Source organism: Styela clava, chromosome 15 (assembly GCF_964204865.1).
Source record: "Styela clava chromosome 15, kaStyClav1.hap1.2, whole genome shotgun sequence".
NCBI lineage: Eukaryota > Metazoa > Chordata > Ascidiacea > Stolidobranchia > Styelidae > Styela > Styela clava.
The window spans coordinates 15,557,711-15,578,706 of NC_135264.1; the positions used below are offsets into that span (position 1 = coordinate 15,557,711).

The 20,996-nt window shown below is 36.4% G+C and overlaps 2 protein-coding genes and 1 long non-coding RNA gene across 4 annotated transcripts in view; 1 reads left to right on the forward strand and 2 right to left on the reverse strand.

Moving 5' to 3' along the window:
• The window catches only part of LOC144411889 (uncharacterized), a 103,571-nt gene that overhangs the window by 51,630 nt on the left and 30,945 nt on the right, over positions 1-20,996 (forward strand). The window contains exon 1 of one of the 2 annotated variants that reach the window (XR_013468987.1): positions 14,280-14,291. The exons of the other annotated variant lie outside the window; for it this stretch is intronic. This is a non-coding gene — a long non-coding RNA (uncharacterized LOC144411889). Of the gene's footprint in view, positions 1-14,279; positions 14,292-20,996 lie in introns of those variants that run through there. 2 annotated transcript variants of the gene reach the window in all.
• Positions 10,957-16,716, reverse strand: LOC120334460 (S-adenosylmethionine sensor upstream of mTORC1-like). Its single transcript, XM_039401971.2, has 8 exons — positions 16,562-16,716; positions 16,254-16,384; positions 15,382-15,548; positions 14,922-15,036; positions 14,163-14,248; positions 13,074-13,203; positions 12,562-12,620; positions 10,957-11,979 (listed from the first exon to the last, which is right to left on the reverse strand). Exons 1-8 carry the CDS (start codon positions 16,635-16,637, stop codon positions 11,631-11,633), a joined length of 1,113 nt encoding a protein of 370 aa, XP_039257905.2. The 5' UTR covers positions 16,638-16,716; the 3' UTR covers positions 10,957-11,630.
• On the reverse strand, positions 16,702-20,852 carry LOC120334365 (uncharacterized). The gene is made up of 2 exons (XM_039401867.2): positions 20,398-20,852; positions 16,702-19,976 (listed from the first exon to the last, which is right to left on the reverse strand). Exons 1-2 carry the CDS (start codon positions 20,448-20,450, stop codon positions 17,828-17,830), a joined length of 2,202 nt encoding a protein of 733 aa, XP_039257801.2. The 5' UTR covers positions 20,451-20,852; the 3' UTR covers positions 16,702-17,827.

Consider the following 20,996-nt stretch of genomic DNA (forward strand, 5'->3'; position numbering starts at 1 on the left):
TTTCATGTATCAACGGAAAATTCCTAACATGTGAGATAACTACGAAATACCTTAATCTAAACGCAATGGAAGTTCCCGCAGTTAGGTATATTCAAATTAAGACACTAGCAAGTAAAAGCGGTACTATAAGCGTGGCCCTATTTTCCATTTAAAGTTCTTACTTTATTATTTGTTGAACTATACAAAATGACAAATTAGTATATACATGGTAAAACTAGCCGATATGCTGTTAGTAAATTAAATTATTTTAAACAATATGAACATTGTATTCAATAATAAGACGCTGCAACTATTCCTTCTTTTACTATCAACATTCTTTCCTCATCTCCACCTGGCGTGTATGGCGACTGTATAGGACTGTAGGTGGTATATTAACAAGCATACTAAGGTCACACTTATATACTATATAGATAAAATATCGGTGACTTTTGACAAGCACTTCGAAATTTCAGTCAAAGATCTGTAAAATAACTTGTACCTACATAAGTTATATTTAACACTACATTCAACTATAACTGCCGAATGCGCAACGGCTCGTTTGCTTTCTATAGACAGCTTATGAGCCTTATATAATAGCAATCGTATATAGTATCCAGTGGTTCCCAACCGCCGGTCCGCGGACCGGTGCCGGTCCGCAAGAAATTTTGTTGTCTTGTTGTTTTTATGCCGTTTCAATCGCTTTACCGTAGATAAAGTTGCGTTGGCTCATTACGCAGTTCTCTTCTGCCGTCATATTACGACGTCTTTCGCGACATGTTGGCGCCGTATTACGCGACATCTTGGCGCCGATCACTCACACTTTTCGCTTTTCTAGCTCCGATTCATCGCGAATGCGCTCCATCAAATCTTGCAAAATTAAGAAGCCTAAAAATCGGCACGCGTGCCTTTTCTGTTCTGCGTGCTTTTCCTGATTAATATGACCATTCATATGAAACGTAATGGATATCTCCTTGTTTAAACTAGAAAACAGTCAAGAACAGTATAATAATCCAGTAAGATATGAACTTCATGCGACCCCACAGGTGGTCACGCGATACACGCAAAAAAGCATGAGCCGCAGAGATCTTTTCCAGACACAGTAGGATTTTGAGCTTGTCGCCAAGTTATCGACGACTTTGTCATTGTAATGCAAATTCATTCCGTTTGAGGCGTCGATTAACTGCAGAGGGATTAATATTATGAACCCAATGAAAAAGAAAAGGCTTGATTAAAATTGTGATTCTTCTTTACAGTTCAGCTTGAAAAAGAATTACTTATCACAATTTTAGATATCTCTTGATAACGAATACCCATCGCCAAGTAATCGAGCAATCAAACTGTGGTCCGTCTTTTCAGCCAGTTACTGCGTTATGCGAAAAAACATTCTCATCACTCGATTCAATTAAAACCTCACTTTGATTAAAACGAGGCAAGGGAATCGGCTGCACGCGGCTGCAGAGCTACGTGTTGCAAAAACTTCTTTGCCTCGTTCGCAATCTTGTATTTGAAACGAAACAGCAGCAAAATTTTCACAGAAGTTAATTGTGCATTATTTTAATGTGAGAATTTAATGCGTGCCTTTCTCACGCATAATGGGTGCCCAGCACTGCATTTCATTACGCAAATATATGGTATTATTTTATGTTTCACTCATTTGTAATTTTTGGTCGGCACATTATTTGATAGTTATTCTTCGTGTGAAATGTTTTAAAGTGTGCTTTTTTTTCTAGAAGCATATTGAGTGCCCGACATTGCATTATAAGACGCAAATATATGTTATTCTTTTCTGTTACGGCCATTTCAATTTTTGCCGGTCCGCGAGTACATTTAATCTAATTTTACCGGTCCGCCAGGGTAGAAAGGTTGGGAACCGCTGTTAAGTATACGATAGTCTACATCAGAGGGACAATTTTAAAGTGGTGATTTATTAAATAACTTTAATATAAATTGCTTGTTTCCGCGCTTCAAATGACATGCGAAAGCTCGCAATTGAACCAATCACTTAGCATTTAAGTCTTTGTGGAGTCTTTGTCAATTTTATATAAGACTTCGGGGTCAGATTTATATATATATATATCCTTCTCAAGATTGGTTGATAATTTTAGTACCAGCAACATTTACGACAGCCCGATATATAGTATATTCGAGTCATTTATTTTATTGCTAGTTCGCTCAGGTTTTCTTGGTTGTACTTAGGTTTTGCTTTTAAGTTTAGAGAATTAGCTCACATAAATTGTCGTGATCAAATTTCTGTTCGTTCTCCAAAGTCCATATTTTATATGCGCATTTTACGTAACGTATATTCCTGAAATCTACTGCTAAACTGAAACTATAGCAGAGCATACAAAACTATTTCCTGGTACGGTAGGTAAGTCTAGTTATAAGCATGCGTAATTTCCTATTCACTCCCATTCAGAAGCATTGCTAATTTGACAATTATTTAAAAAAAATTCCCTTGTGATAAATTAATTCAATAGTAAGTAGGGAGATAAAACTTCTGTCTAAATTAAATATCTTTACAACTCTATTCGATAATCATGTAATATATTGTTATTGCCTCACCGTAACTTATATCAGGGGTAGCCAACCTGCTTTTGACCGCAATAAACTAAAATCTTCAAAATAGCTCGCGATCGACCGACTAAGGTCTTACACAAAAACGAATAAGTACTGAATATGCAGATTACTGTATATACATATGCATACAAAAATTCCACGGCTGTCAATAAGCTCGGCACTGTGGGCGTAATATTAATCATCATTTATTTAAGATTTATTCAAATAATACAATTCAGATCTAAGACCTGCCTACTTATTAGGTGTTGAAAATTCCTAAAAAACTTGCCAAGTGTCCATACATTATCTAAAACAGCAAAAATGAAATATTTTTAAACCATAAATGTTACATGACAGATCAAACTTTAGTATCTAATTTACAATTTCCTCCAAGTCTCCACCTTTCTATGTTTGGCTTAGTACCATTAAGTAATTGTTAGTAAGACAAACAGAATAAACAAAAACAGGTCAAAAAATGGAATACCAGAATAATATCCAAAACTGTACAGTGCGTTTTAAATTCTTGTTCACGATAACGAGTCCGCGGAAAATGATTACAGACACAAGATAAAAGAAATATTTCGTTTTGATAAAGAAAAATGATTTAATTATACCCAAACAGTCAGTAGTTGAATTATGTATGTCTGAAGAAGTCTGACCTTGGTCAGACGAAACGTTACAGAAATATATTTGTGTTAGTGTGCAGCAAGACTCTCGAATCACTTAGGATAGTCAGCTGACTGCTTGATAATTTTTTTATTCGAATTTTGGTTGAGTTATATATCAGAGAGGCTTGGCGTGCAACGTGATGGATCGATACGAAACAGTATAGTGTAAACAGAGCTTAAACGATAATATCAAAAACAAAATTGCCATATTGATTAGCGCAAACAATCCGTGTTTATGATGACAAATATAGGTCGATAAAAACATGGCAACCTACTTACGTAAATAGCCCGTATTTGTTAAAAATGCGGAAATCGGATTCCTTGACCCGGGGAAGTTGTCTTGTAAGTATTCGTCGCCAAGTATGGCGGTTTCAAAACATTACAGAAAACAGGAAAGTATATACTAGAGCGCTACGAAGTAAACATATAGGTCTATTTAATTATATTCCTTATATCGGAAAATGTGCGGCCGTGATGGGATGTGTTTCAGGTGCAAAATAAGCATAACGCAAGAATATTTACAACGCCATTAGTAGTTACCTAAAATATCGTAATAGTCCCTGAGCTAGATGAAAGGAAATTCACAAAACATAACTTTTTAGGGGAAAAAATCGCAGTAATTTAGATAATGAGAAGGGAAATAAGCCTCTACATCGCAGAAAAATTCGTGAATTATCCCCAAACTTATTTTTGTATGCATATGTATATACAGTAATCTGCATATTCAGTACTTATTCGTTTTTGTGTAAGACCTTAGTCGGTCGATCGCGAGCTATTTTGAAGATTTTAGTTTATTGCGGTCAAAAGCAGTGAAGGTCGACATGAGGGGAAAACTACGGAGACTCTTCCTGAACATGCAAGCCGCATGACCAGTGTTCCCTCTGGGAAAATTTTGTACTGATCAATTATTTACTTCCTTCCCTGAGAATTATTGTTTTAAGTCTGAGCATAATTCTAAATCAGGCGTCGGAAACAGTTTGTCGCTCGCGGGCCAAAATTGAAGGTTGCACGTCATTGGCGGGCCGCACATATTTTTATAAAGTTAAAAACCGAACAGATGACCGATGAATTAAATTTTTCACACCAATTAGAAGTAACATGTTAAACAGCGCGCGAAGACTGACCATTTGAATATTTTCTGCGCCATTAAATCATTCGCACTTAGCATTATTTATTATGCATTTTGTTGCCATTTGTCTAATTAAAATTAAATTATAGGCTCATTAAACCAGTAATTGTGAAATATATACTTGTTAGGTTATATTATAATTTAGTCTACACGTGTCTCAAAATAAATTCTGTTACGTGAGGAATATAATCGTCAAAAAAGCTGTTTTGTTACTGTAATTCAGTGAAGCTTCGCGGGCCGGATTATATTGTTCCACGGGCAGTAGGTTGCCGACCCCTGTTCTAAATGATTTACAAACTTGTATTGTAAAATAGTACAACAATAGGCGCTCCAGAAGTGTGTGTACCAATATGGAGATAACTAATTTTGTTCGCCTACTATACATCAAGTTGTGTAAAGGGACTGAAACCTATGGGCAGGGGGTATATTCACTTGGCTAACACAGATAGTCTCCGAACTCGTAATATAACTATAATAAAGAAAATTGGAATAGAGTTATGTCCTAAACCTAACCGGGTACACATACTACGAGAGTACCCAATAATATAATATATTATCAGAATGCGAAAAAATATACATTTAACATTCTAGCATAGACGTTGGAAAATTTGACGATCCACGCTTTAAAAACGCAATGTTGCAATCGCGTGAGTATGGGATTTTAATGCACAAATGGTCTAGTCTCTAGTGGTACTACTCAACGGTTGCGCAACTTAAGGGGAACCTTACGAATGATACGAATGTCTGAAATCGTTCAAACGTCGTATTTTTAATGACAAAAATCCGAATCAAGTTCACCGCGAGTAAAATTACTTATTCAATAGTGAAATTAAAAAGAACTACTAAAGTGCTAATATTCCCAGTCTATCTCTGGATAACGATGTGTGTTGGATAAATTGCAAAGCGATATGGTAGGCCCGTAGCCGAAGTTAAAAATTAGAATATTTAATATAGCCGAAATTTCAGATCTGTAGTGGTGGGACCGATATGAAATTTTCACCGGAAACTCACGGGGATGCCCCTAAACTAGGAATACTCATCGAGAATACCGGTAGTCGCGAACGGTTTGAACCCACGACAATTGCACCTGCATACTATTGCACCCATGAATATTTGAATTCATACCAACTCTAACCCATGGGTTTTAGCACCCGCAAATAGATTGAACCCGCGGATATACGGGTGCAAATGTATGGGTTCAATAAATGCAGGCGGGTTCAAATGTGCTGTCACCGTCTCGAACTTTAATTTCTTCTCTTTTTGATCAACTATTAGAACCTCAGGCTACGTAGACAACTTAACAAATAAATTATGTCCAAATATAACATAAATTTAATTTAAGCCTGTCGAAAGTGTAAAGATTTGTGCTCTATCAGAATTTTCGACTTAGGAAACTTTTCCCCCTCTCCCCAAGTTTTCATAGCTAGTGTATCGACCCAATTTATAGTGCTTTACAGCCCCGTAGCTACGTAACGTCGCAAACTTCACAAAAGGATAACACAGTCCACGTATCGAAGGCGAATTAACCCCATATAAACTCAATTCTATCGACTGTATCAAATTATATTACATTTGAGACAACTGGTGCTTGGAATGAAATTAGCGGGCCCATGTGATTTAAGAACAGGCGCGTAAACCAAAGTCATATCGGTACAATTTCACGGAAGTGAAAGTATTTCTTACGTAACCAAATGAAAGAGAACCATGTTCCACTTTCAAAGATTAAACAACTGACGACAGGTAGAGGGAATTGAACACAATATAATATACAACAAAGGCTCTCAAACTCTCGCGATATGTACCCCCCGCTTAATTAAGGACTCCTTGGCTCTGGTCCAGTCCAGATTTCGTTAACATACAATATGAATCGCCGCGTGAGTTTATATGCTTAAATATAGTCAATAATATAAGATACAAGAAATTTATTGTTGTAAGTACATTCAATCAAATTATTGAAGGATTCTGCCTTGACAATTTTGCATTATCGACTACATTTGAATTCTAATAAAGCGATTTCAATTGATATCTTATATTTTATTTAATATAAGCATATATATAGTGTAAAATATCGATAAAATTTTTGATTCGCTGACTTCGTTATTTGAACTATATTTAGGCATTATCACGTCATGAGTGTGACTTTGGGAATAATAATTCTTAATCAAATGTGAGCACTCTGACCTAATTGTCGTCGCTCAGCAGTCCAGACACCAGATAGGAAAGAAGACTTGGCAATAAGGTTCATTTAAGGGGGCGACGGGAGCTAAAACACACATATCTTGATATAGTGTTACCATCTCATACATACATATAAAAATATGTTAAATCGAATGTTAAGGAATTTGAATGCTCGACCTTTGCGGCAGCGGTTTGGTCGTCTGCAAGCTTGTTACATGACCATGCATAATATTTAAATTATCGTTTGTTATAATTATATCTTATCTTGTCTGGGAGGATGTTTTGAATTGAATATTATTTACAGCCTTACTAGTAATTTTCCACATTGAATCGGAAAGATACTGACTGATCTTTAGATGATGATATATTTCTCAGAATTTCTAATAGGATTTCGAAAGCAAGTATCATCGCCGCGGGAATACTCAGAGGTCGCCAATTCCAGATCGAACTGATTCGACTTCCGCATCATTTATCACTTCCTGGGTTGTGATGCATCGCGATATTTCTATATGGCGTTATCGGCGGTACGATTTACTTTACACTTCTGGGCGAGTGCGTATGATCTTTTTAGAACAAAAAGTTCCCACGCGACAGGACGCGAGGGGGTTCTGAAATTTAAAATTGCCAAGTTCGACCATAAAAGCTAGCGGGGCCGATCGCAGGCCGGAAAACGTGGGGTTTCAAGAGTCTTGCGAATCTAAAAAACGTTTCAAGAAACGAAAAATGCTATGTGTTGTACAGAAAAAGAAATAGAAAGGGGATAGAGGTCAGACCATCAACCTCCTGGTCACAATACCGAGACTACAGCGAAGTAAAATGATATTTCGGACATCCTGAAGTATGCACACCAAAATGGCGCACAACCTGAACTCACGTTGTGTACCAGGTTAGAGTTCAGGTTATGCGACATCTTGGTGCGCATACTTCAGGAGTACCGATATTTCATTATAGCTGCATCTTTCTGATCTATATTTCATTAATACAAGTTATTGGTTCGACTCCAGTCTCAGCTGATCGAAGACTCGCAGTCTCTCGAGTCAATTACATGGAATGATTCAGACTCGACTAACCGGCAGTGCCCCGTGACTCGGGGTTTGAGAAATTCTAACCAATAATACGATCTAAATTTAGGTCTCTTTTCAGGTTCTCCTCCAATATCTCTTCTTTTGCCTTTTACTAAAACCGTCTAGCTGTACTTGTTTTTGCTCTATGAGCGGTTAGATGTAAATTCTCAAAATTTATATTCGACGTAAAATTCTATTCGAATCAGCCACCTACGCCATCTCTCGGATAAAACTTTATTAATCCAGTTTCCAAAAAATATAGGAAATTGCGATAATGTACTTGAAATTATTCAATTGAATATAACGCAGCAAAGTTGAAGTCGTATTTTTAATTTCATAGGAGAGTAAATGCGATTATAAGTTATTTTTATATATATGGTAGGCCAGTCTTTCACGGATGGTTATGTCAGACCAAGTTAGGGGCAGCTAGCCAGTCCATCAATCAAATCATTCATAATTGGCCATTCGAGAAAAGCACAAATAGTCAAAGTTTGCCCGGAATGAGCAGGTCAACCGCAAAATGACCGTTTGGTGTACTTGTCAGCGACAACCTTGTAATAGCGGTAATCAATCTTACTTGTGACTGCGAAGCTCACAGTAACAAGTAAAGTTGATTACCGCTATTGCATGTATGTCACTTTGTTATTCGAACATGGAAGCCCAAATTACCTAAATGACTCCTACGATACCTTACCTAAAAAATTTATTAGACTTGTCGAAGCGAATTTGATTGGAATATATTCGTATTATTTGCGCAGAATTTTAAACTTGATTAGACGTCTCATTTACATGGTAGAACCTCTCTTCCCGTCTGTGTACCGCTAGTTAGTACGGGGATAGCTAGTATGGCAATCTTACAGAATGCCTCCACTTGGATAACTTGACGGGCGATTATCAAAACCAAAACTGTGTTTTCTAAACTTAGTTTAAACTTTAGGCCTCATCTCATACTAAATTATGTTACAAATGGTCCTGCTTAAGCCCTGAAGCCATAAATACCATACAATTTCAAGTGTGCTAACCGACAGCCACATGTCCGCGATAGCCAACCCGCACTTTGTGACGAAATGTGTTTTAAATATTCGGGTAATAAATACCATCAATGGGAAATATAAACTTCTATTGTTTTTCGAGTATTCACCACTTCATTGTTAACTATTCTATCTAGTCACGCCCGGTCGCACCAGTCCATTTGTGAAATTCCATTAACTATGGAAAAATACCCGTGCTTTACGAAACTTTGGAAGGGATATGTACAAAGTTTATGGCCCTTAAATTCGAAATCGTTTCCCCTTGGTCGAATGCAAAAATTTGGCTCCTCAAAGCCAAAGCGTCCCATGCTAACCAATAAATCAAGTCCTATGTGGTCTGACATAAGAGAATAGATAGGAAGATTTACCTAAGCATTACGAATGGGAGATGTTTGTCCAGTACATCCTATAGTATAGGCTAATTTTGAAGGGACATGTACAGGATTTTTTTTTAATATGGTAGCCAAGGCAACATTTCTTCAAGAGAATATACTCAAATCCGGGCTACATGCACTCACTCAGAAGTTAAGGATCTCCGAGCAAAGTCACGCTGTCACTGAAATTCCAAGAGCAGCTGAAATTATACAAAAATAAGGCTTTTTTGTTTGGATTTCAATTGTAATGTAAGAAACTCTAATTCGAGGTTGCAGAGAATGGTTAAGTTGAAATATCGACGTGAATTAGCGGTATTATCTTGTTATTGTCGTACCATCAAGCAGTAACTAAATAATTGTATTGAACAGCAGAAATGTTAATCAATCGAGAATATCTTTTTTACAAATATTCAACGAAAATAAAACTGTATCTCAATTAATTACATAAAATATACAGTGTAGGGCTTCCATAAAGTCCTAAAAAAATTTATAACAACTCCATAACAAAATTGAATTTGTTATGGACACCCTGTTTAACCTAACTAAGACAAACAGAATAGAAGAAAACGAATCCAAAACTGCTAGTGGTGGTACAATAACTGGTTAGTTTCGAATTGCCGCCTATTTGTAATATTATATCTATAACATTCTGCAAAGAGTCAACGAGCTACTCGAGGTCGAAGGGAAATCGGACGTTGCGCAATCTTTAAATATGACGGCATAAGTTCATCGTTATATATTATTGCGTAACAAAGTAATTGGCCGGGCGGCACGCTGAGCCCACGCGGCCACCGCATGGCAGGAGGTAAACGGGCTTCCAAGCTAAGATTAGCCTTTCTCTGAAATAGTAAAGTAGTGGTCGCCCACCTTTTTTTCGTTGAGTTTTTCCATCGCCTATTTTTGAAATCTTTATTTCTTCCTCAATATGCGTAAGAGTTGATTTATTTTATTAATGAATCCTTAGCTAGTGAATTAATATAGCCTCTCGCTCCCGCCTTTTTACACTTTACGTAGTGTCGTAGTTCATAGAAAAGTAAAGTTACTAAAGTATTATTAACAATTAAAGATTATTGATAATACCACAACAAAGGCAAAGCAAAATTTCTCCCCAAAAATGACAAAATCCCACCCTGGAAGTAATAGTGATATTTTATTCATCACCGTCTGTAAATAATACATACATAACAAACAGAAACAAGAAAGGAAATGAATTACCCCACGGTTGTGAAACGGGGTATTAAGTAAAATACACCATGCACACAAATTCTCTAATTTTTTTTGCAACGACATGCTCATTTTCCGGTCAACACCGGAGGAACATAGCAAAACCTCTTATGGGTGGCGGGGAAGCTGACTCTGATGATCGATGCCCCCTGTCTGTACCGAACAACTTTGCAAATTTATCATTAGTGTCGCTGTAATGCTCTTTTTCTATTTGACGAAACAATAAATCTCTCTCTCTCTTCCGAAATTGGAGTAGGCCTACTTCCTGAATACGCATAGCTGCCCCCGACGATTATCAAAGTCCCTGTTCGTTCTACTTAGAAACTTAACCTAAAATACTGTTGTGCATTCAGGTTGCTATTGACAACGGCATAAGTATGTGTACCAATATGGAAGTAACTAATTTTGTTCGCCTATTTTACATAGAGTTGTGTAAAGGGACTGAAACCTATGGGCAGGGGGCATAGGCGTAGCCAGGGGGGGGGGGGCCAGAGGGGCCATGCCCCCCCCCCCCAAATTTTCAAGAATTCCATTCCTAATCCACCAGTTTTGTGGCATCTTGTCTCGTCAAGCGTGTACACCGCAATACAGATCGTTATGACGCTACTAGCAACCACCGTTGAGGCTGAGCGGTCTTTCTCATGCATGAAACGGGTAAAGACATGGCTGCGCTCATCAATGACGTCCAATCGCCTTTCTGATTTGTGTGTGCTTCACTGTCACCGTGAAATGGTTACCGAGGAGAAAATTAATCGAGTTGTGTCGAGCATAGTTGGCGGGAAGCGAAGGATGGACTTTTAATTGGGGCGATGTATTTTACTTATTCAAATTGCGTTGTTAATATTTGTTGTTTCAAATAAAAAATTGTTTATTAATGGATTTTGTATTCACAAAAATCCAGCTGAGTAATTGAATCAGTTTGCTTGGTGACCAACTGTTGTTGTTTTGCGCTTGAAGAACGGTGTTTTAAACCCAATATAATTTCTAAAATTTTCAAATTTGGCCCCCCCCAAAATTTTGGGCTGGCTACGCCACTGGCAGGGGGTCACTTGGCTAACACAGACAGTCCCCGAACTCGTAAAAGAACTCAATAAGGAAAATCGGAATAAAATTATGGCCTAACCCTAACCTGGTACTTATATTACGGGAGTGTCATATAACCTGCTCAGATAAATATTCATACATCACCCAGCTATTTAACGATTAGGCAAAAACACGGTAAAAATTCTAATAGCGATAACATACAACGAATAGCAAAATGATATGCGCGTACATTAATTCAAAACAACCCTCCTGGCGTGAATAGGACGAACTTATACTTTGCAATAGTGAAACATAAAATCGATTTTATTTCCACAAAGGAAGTGAACACTATCGTGAATCAAATGGAACGGATTAATCAGTCTGAGGTAGTTCATTTTATTATTTTATTTGAATACAACGGTATTATCATTTATGACATCACTAATTTCTTTTGTGATGTCATTGGTACTGGCACCAACATCTTTTGTGACATCACTGAAATCCTTTGTGATGTCATTATCAGTCTTATTTTCGGTGTCATCATCGCAATCATGAAAATCTTGTGGAATATTCAAGCATAACTTTTCTATTTTATTGCTATAAATTTCAGTAATTTTACGTTTATCCCATAAAAAATCAGAAGGGACTTTCCGGAACGCCATAAAATGTAGATGCCGATCTTTGGAGTATTTTATTCGCTGGAATCCAATTTGTTCAATCGCTTTTTTCCATCTTTTCATAAGTGCTGCATTTCTGAGAATATTTTCGGAACTAAATTATCATGTGACAAACGTCTAAACTCTAAGACAAGCACAACAATATGAGTTATATCCTATTTCTCTAATCAAGGAAAGTAACAAGGTGCCTTAGGATAGGATAGGATTCACATATTTATCCTGGGGGAGAGGGAAGACGATGCCAATGATAATACAATCATTTGGCGAACCATAACCCCCTGTCCGGTTACCAATCCATAGTGGGTACGGGATTAGTTAGCCACTCATTTTTTTACAGATGCATGAACTTGATGGTGGAGGAAGCCGCAACCGGCCAGCGGTTACTTAACCACCCTACGAAAGCAAGAAGTCCAGCAATCTCTTCGCACATGATTAACCCTGCATAAGAATAGGACCTGCGGTTCCCAGCAGAGTAATCAGAGGTGCGTTGTTGAGCGTATTCCTAACGCTTAGCACGATACGCCACACCGCCAAGCTCTTAGCAATGTATCGAACATAATCACAACACTCACAAGGCACTATAGTGTGTCAAGTTTCAACTCCCAACCCCCAATAAAGTTAGCAATTAGCATAAACTTCGAAAATATAAGAACCTTACTTATTTTGATGACTGGAATCTGGAGTTATTATGAGTAAAAGTCCGTTTGTCTGTAGCACCTAAGCAAATAAGAATGCGTAAATGATACCTAGTGATACTGGATAATACAAATAGTAATACACATATAGTTCTACATGCTTACTCTGCGAGGTCTTATTTATATACCGTAAATGCAAAGAGTGTCCATAGGGTACTCACTGCCGTAGTGTGTGTACCAGGTAAGGGTTAGGCCATAATTTTATTCAAATTTTCCTTATTTTAGTTCTATTACGAGTTCAGGGACTGTCCGTGTTAGCCAAGTGAATATACCCTGCCCATAGGTTTCAGTCCCTTTACACAATTTGATGTAAAGTAGGCGAACAAAATTAGTTACTTCCAATTTCGTACACACACTTCTGGAGCGCCGTTTATAAAGTCTTGTTACAAAGTCAGTTCTCAATAAATCTTGACCAAGTTTATTTTATTTTGATCATTGTTCATTTACGTTATTTTTCATTTCAAACATCACTTACCTTGTGAGCTTTTTGGCAGATCTCCCATCTAACTTGTGGACTCGGAATATAAGTCAGAAGCAGAGAAAACACAACAATATGAAAATAAGAAGACGGTAGGATTGAGATTTCCGGAGCTTGTTGTGCAGACCTGAACATAATATGGATGATTGCATTTCGACAGCTTCAATTCGATCAAGGCAATAGAAGTTGCTTTGATTCAAATATATAAATCAGTGCATTCAGTGGCCGCCAAACTTTTTTGATATAACAGATATTGAAGCAAAAGTATGTTTTTTTTCAAAAAACACGTTAAAAATATGTGGATAGAACGTAAATATCCAAAATAAAGAAATGTAAATATTCAAAATAGGGCTGACAAGATCAAATCTAACTTAGCTTTCACGCCTCCTAAAAATTGTCCACGACCCCCCTTATGGGGAGTTCCCCCCCTCCGTTTGAGAACCATCTGATCTAACCCCCTGATCTAAATTGATTTGTTATTTCAAATTCCTTCAGAGTATAACTAAAAAAGCCTTCTCTTTCGAGTTCCGAATCCCTCAAATTATGAAAACCTATTCAAATCTCTGTTTACTGAATATTCATTGGCGTCTAATGTTCTTTGTTGAACGTGATGCAACTCTGGATATATATTGTTTTCAAAATATTATTTACGGAAGCAATTCGGCATAGTATATTATGGTGTTTTGGCCATCTGTTCCGCGCTTGCCTTTACCCTGGATTTTTACCTTGCCCACATAAGTTACGATATGTAATCATGTCCAAAAGAAAATTTAATTCAGTCACCAGCCTATAACATACAGGGCTGTAGAATCAAAGTTGAAAAAAATATTCTTATTCGACTTAGCCTGAAAATCATACGACTCTAATCTTTAGATATATAGAATTTGGCGCTCCAGAATAGTGTGTACAATGGAGGTAAATAATTTTGTTCGCCTACTTTACATCAAGTTGTGTAAAAGGACTGAAACCTATGGGCAGGGGTTAATGGAATTCAAATAAGAAAAATCGGAATAACCTGGTACACACAGAACGGGAGTACCGGAAATTCTTTCCCATCTAATGATAATATGAGATCATTATACTCACAATGTTGTCACAGTTTGTTGGAATTTCTCTTCTTCTTTAATGTCAGAGGAAACATCGACTTTGATAAAGTCACATTTGTGAACTGTCTGTTGTAAAAATAATAAGAATTTCATAATGTTGGTTGTATTAGGATTACAAGTAAATTTACTTTCGTAGAATAGATAAAACAGGATTTCTATCCCAGGGGAGAGGAAAGGCGAATAGACGGCTGGCAAGCCACAGTCTCATGTCTGGTTACCAGTTCATGTCGGGTATGGGATTAGTGAACGACCAGTGGTTCACGACAACCATCTTACAGCGGCGGGGAGTCCAGCAATCCTTTCACACACAACCACGCAGGTAATAAGAGGCCAGTGGTTACAAAAACCCCCTTACGGCGGCTATCCTTTCACACACAATTATCCCTCCCAAGATTTGAACCCGGAACCCATGCAGGTAATGAGAGGTGGGATGGCAAGAGTATTTCTAATGCTTAGCACAATGTGCCAACAGCCAGGCCGAATATGACATGAATAACTTTTTGGTGTATTTCGCAACCAGTTCCAGGTTGGCCAGTTTCATGCCATAACTAAACTAACTGCCATCATCAATGATAAACTATTTCGAATGTACTGAAATTTTGAATTGCGATTAAAGCAAATTAAAGTTAAAAAAAATTACCAGGGAAATAGCTTGAGAGCAAGTGAATTCCCTGGAAAAAAGGTGTTTGAATGAATAAATCACCAGACAGAAACCGTTTGAAGGAAACTTGCATCTCACCTCACAAGCAGGTCTTAAATCTATAGCTGTTGTTTCAAATTCTTCATATTTTTTGAACGGATCGTAACAACTGCCAACGTCCAGAAGTCGAAGCATATTTGGTTGACAAAATGATCTGAGAATAAATAATAAAAAGGTAAATAATAGAAACGAAATGAAAATGGTGCTCCAGAAGTATGTGAACCAATATGGCGGTAACTAATTTTGTTCGCCTACTTTATATCAATATGTGTAAAGGGACTGAAGTCTGAAACCTATGCCCAGGGGTATATTTACTAAGCTAACACAGAGTGTCCCAGTAATCGAACTAAAATAAGGAAAATCAGAATAAATAATGGCCTAACCTGGTACACATACTACGGGAGTACCCAAATAAATATTGTAAAGATACAATTAAAACGGAGATTTTACTTATTAAGATTGCAAAATAAAGTGAAAACAGAACTATCAAGAAAGTCACCTTTCACTTACATCCTTCATCTCATCGTTGTAACTTTCAAAAGGATTCGGACCGAGATGAAACTGGGTTGTATCTTCTTTATAATGAGGTTTTCTTCTTTCGTCTTTCTCAAGATATTTATTCATTTCTTTTTCACAGAAATATTTCTTGCAAGTGTCGATACACCACTGGAAAGCATGAAAAAACTCAGATAAGTGGTCTACACTAGAGCTCTTCATACTGGGGGTCCGACCCCCTAGTGAGTCGTAAAAGGGCTTAACGGGGGTCGCGGTAAATTCTTTTACTGCAATAACTTATGTTAAAACAAAATATCGATAAATTTTGAAAGATTTGGAACAAGTACTGAGGTACACCATCACCGAATTAGATCCAAGATTTGATCTTTTGTGCAAAAATATGCAAGTATATGAAATTAAATGTATTGTCAATTTTTTGGGGAAATTTTTCGTATTATTTGATTTTACTTTAATTTTATTTTAGTTTCTGAGGAGGTCATGATGGAAGATTTATTTCTTTTGACCGTGCCAAGGGGGTCGTTATGAGAAAAGTTTGTAGAATACTAGTATACACGCAGAAAAGGATGAGATGCCTCAAGGTTTCATTACAATATTTCAATATCATCTTCAATTTTCCAAATTATAATTATTCTGGCTGTGACAAACTACTTGTTAGAGCGTCAGACTCTCAAGCTTAAGATCGTGGGTCCAAACTCCTCGCTCAGGGCCAAATAAATTTGGTAGGCGATGCCAAAGCAAAAAGGTCTCTATCCTTGTAATTACTGCAGTTCCTAACATATCAGTGGTTCACGTTCAAGCCTTGTTTGGAGTGAAAGGGCGTAAAAACGTTTCAGAAAAAAATAATTAAAATATTACATTTATCCGGTGAGTTCCATCACAATCTTCATCCCAGATCACTGTTGCCAGATCTTGCATTGATTTCGCATATTTATTCAAGGTTTCCTCATTCTTACAATGCTCCTCCCAGATTTTAGAAAAGTCAGGATCTAAAAGGGTTCGTTTTTAATTCAGATTAATGTAATGTCGTGTAATTAATGTAAGTTTTTTCAAAAACATTCAAAATATGGAATACAAATAATTGTTGATCATTTCAAATATTTGATACATTTTTGACATCCCTATCATGGCTCGTTAACACAAAAAAGGCAGAAAACAAGCGTCACCTTTTTGATATTTTCTTCTCAAATCTTTATGAACTTTCCTTATTTCATCAACAAATACCTTCTTATTTGGATCCATTCCACAATTCAAGCACTTTCGAAACACAGATTATTCTTTTATACTTTTGTATAAACTATCAAAACTACATAATTTATTTTATTGAAAATATAGAAAGAATCATAGTTGGGTAAGCAGTCATTTTTGAACTAAATTTGCACAATTGAAAGTCACTCACTCAGAATTAAACGACACTCGACTCTCAAAAACATTATGGCAACTACTGGTTCATTTTTATATACCGGTAAGAATAAAAAATCATGATAAGTTACAAATTGATTTAAATATATAAAGTCATTAAAAAAAATAGGTAATTGGATAAAAAAATATAAAGCTAAAGAAAATATATTGTGTGTGGGTGGAAAGCAGGACAATAATAAATCAACATAATGGATTATACATTTAATATTTAAAATAATTTCATCTAACACTAGTCAATGGTAAAAAAACAGTCATAAGTACCGTATATTAAAAAGTGCAAAATTCCTGAACATTAGAGAGTGTGAGCGGGGTATTAAATTTGAATTGTTGAATATAGGAATTGGTCATAGAAAGCTCCAGATTCAGACACCTTTTATATCAATTATGTGTATAATGGGTCATTATGTCTTTGTGACAATTTGTGTCATTTCATAAATTGAGAAGAAAAATAGAAAATCGTAATAAAACATGTTGAAAAATGCTAATCTGAGAAAAAGAAATATAGTTTCATAAGAAAAATCCAACAAACAGTGAATAGAGGACAATGAAGCCAACAGAGAGGTATTATGTTTTCTATACCAAAAACGATACTCAACAATATTCTAATACAAAGAATCATGGATTAGATCAATAATTTACCATTTCGAATGCATTACGAAAATTACTCAGAAAACCAAAACGAAAAAAATGAAGGATATTTATCACTTTGGAGATAATGATACAAAAAATTGAACAAGTAGAAAACTTGTAAACTTGATATAAAGCGAATGACTATAGTATATAAAATGTATGCAAAACAGAGAGAAATAAAAAACAGACATGTGAGAAATTGATGAAGTTTCAGAAAAAAACTGGAATTCGGAAAAAAAAATTTCGATTTGCATTTGAAAGATGAGATAGAAAAGTGAGTGGGCGGAAAACAGACTTAACCTTTTCTCACATTCTATTAGTTTTTTGGGAGTAGTTTAAAAAAATATATTCAATAATCAACTCTCATAATACGCAAATTTTTAGTCATTTACGGATATACCATTGTTTAATGGTTTGATCGGAGAATCATTTATTTCTGTAGTCTTTACTAGAGTAGAAAACCATCGTCTGTCCTTTCCAGAGTAGCGTTTCGCAATCCTTCTCAACGACCTAACTTTTCTTTCGATCATATAAAAATCAACTTCATCGTCCGCAAGGCTAACATCATGACGAATTCGTAAATTTTCTGGGTCGAGGACGTGTTTTTCAAAATCTGATAAATTTTCAGTTTGGGATTCGCTCGTTTTTGCACTGGGGGGTCGAAAAACTTTTTTAAAACTCTGTGGGGAGGAGATATTTCTTTGGTTACCGTGATCAAGCTTGACACATGGACGATAATAACCTGTTTCCTTTATCAAATTAGTTACGCTAGTTTTTTTATGTTTTCGCCATTTGAAGAATTCATCAATAAATTGTTGTTTTTTTTCGGCATCATTTTCAATAGTATTAATATTTTCAGGAACGAGTCGTGGTGATTTAGTGAAAGAACATGAGCTTTCTGAAAGAATTAAACTTGCGTGATCTCCCTGTTCAGAATAGTGTTCACCTTTGACCTCTTCAGAACAGCGTTTACTTCCAAGTTCCGTTGGTTCAATTTTTTCGACTTCATTTTTTAATGAGGATTCTGCAAGCTCATTTTTTAGATTTCCTTCATTTGTTTTATCTTCAGTTATTGAATCATCTTCACTGACGTAGCCATATTCCTCCATTAATGATTGTAGCAAGGAAGAATATTGATTCGTAACTTTCGAGGGTTTAAATTCTGTCGCAGAAAATTTATTTGAGGATGAAACAGGAGCAGATTTACAGCGGATTTTTCTTGCTTTGTTTTTTAGCAGCATGGAATGATTATCCGTTCCAATTCCGCAAGATAATGCGTCACAGTGTTGTAAGTGCTCAAGCGGAGGGTTCGGTTCATGACTTGACAAACGAGAAATAACATTAGGATTTGGACGAGGTCGTCTATAAAAACGTTTCCTTCTCGGTGCTGGAAAAGGTTTTCTCATTCTTCTCAGAACTTCATGATAATTGGGGAGATGATGGGTAATATTGTCGTGATAATATTCGAACCAACGTTGGTGTTCCGTGCACATATCAAACTGCACATTTTCAACTTTAGATTTTGAATCTTTTAGTAACCTATCGGTCATAACAGGCGGACTAGATTGTGGTCTCAGCTTTTTTTTACTTCTAGTTGAAGGAAATCCATCAGTTAATTCCGTAGCCGGTATCGAAGTTCTTGATGGAGCTCTGGGAGTGTTTTCAAATGTATTTTTACCAGTTGAAGCCGACATTGTACGTTTACTTCTCATATCTTTCTTATTTTGATGAGAATACGTTTGTGGACGTACAAAAGTGAATCCACCTCTTGCTAGTTTAACCTGTTTGCTCGAGTTTCTCAAACTTTTGTGAAGCGTTTCGTACTGTTTATTCGCGAGTTTAACCTGCATCCGAAAATCATCTGGTGTGAGAGGATTCTTGATAAAATTATTTGATTTCAATTTAGGTTGGTTGTAATTCAATTCCTCATTTTTATATTCCTCATTCAAATGTTTCCATATTTTCTTATCTTGGGGTGTCATAAAACGCTTAAAATTGTCAACTTTGTATAATCTTGTCCAGCTTTTTTCGACAGGTGAATGCAACTCATCACCGGTTAAAATTTGATTTTTTGTGAACTCACATAATTCTAAAAGATCTAAGAACTCAAAAAACTGAATCCTCCCCTCTACTTTAAAACTTAATTTCAAATGTTTCAACTTATGCATTAATTTTTTTGGTGAAATCACCCTCCCGCACATTTTTAACGTTCGCAAAAATATAAGTTCGTCAATTTTCATCCCGTTTTGATCATACGCCTCATACGATTGGAATGCAAGTCGAACTTCAAGCAATTCCTTGAAACTTAAATATCGTTTTGATATAAATTTAACTGCCTCCTTCAAGCATGTCGCATTATACGTCGCAGATTTCAAGTTGACAGTAAAATGTAGGTCAACATGAAAGCAACGATCTTCAATACATTTGATTAAATCTCTTGTTGTGATTTTTTCTTTTTCATCAAAAAGATCATTCGGTATGTTGCTCTCAAATACTTCTTTCGGGAATCCCATCGCTCCAGCAAGATGCCTGAAATATAGTAAATAGAGAAACATAAGAAATCAATTCTCCTCTCAGTCTTCATTAAAATCGTCCATCACCACAACTGAATGGCAGGTGATTACACCACTCTGCACAGAGGCACTGATTTAGTTAAAGTAGTAGTCTAGTTTAGGTTAAATAACGCAGTAAAGTCCATTTTGGTATTTTCATGTTATTGGCAGATTCCCATTATACAGTACCGAAATAACACTTCTAACTGATTTTCAAGTCAAAAACCAACTAGGTCACATGTAAAGTATCCAATTCCTGAATTCAGCAATCTGAATGGTACAATTCTGCAATTTATTTTGGTCATTTCTGGCAAGGATTCCACCAGACAAATTTCATGATCTCCGGATCCCAATAACCAGTAGTTTAAATAAAAAATAAATAAACAACGAATACTGACCTGAGTTCTTCGAGACTGAAGTAATCGACATTTTCATTGTATTGCAAATACATGTTGTGTCATATAACTGCAAGGCGAATTCCGCCAGTCCGCATGCGACCAGCTTCACAAGTTAGCAACAGGAGAGGCATTCGCAACAACAAACATGAAATTACACAACTCTGTATTTCTATGAGGTGTAATTATACATTTGTCATAGCTTTTTTTTGTTAAAAATTTATCTTTTTTTGCGAACATAAATTTAAGAAATACACAAAAACTACATACCTAGATCAGAGCCATTATATAACTAGTCTGGAAGGCCGTATACTGACCTGTTGTTCACAGCGTCATCTAGTGTTGGCGTGGGTAATTCATAACCACGGCGTCGTCTGCTGTATATTTTAGGCTGCTCGCTGTATACGGTATTCAAAGTTCGAATGAAAATGGATTTATCTGAGGAAGAAATGCTTGAATTTTTTGATGACGTGAGTTATATAGTACTGATTGCTTATTAAAATAGGTTTTGATCCTGAAAGAATGAATAGTAAGGGTGCTCCCGAAGTATGCGAACCAAGATGGCGGATATCGGAACGTAACAGGTTAGGGTTAGGCGATAA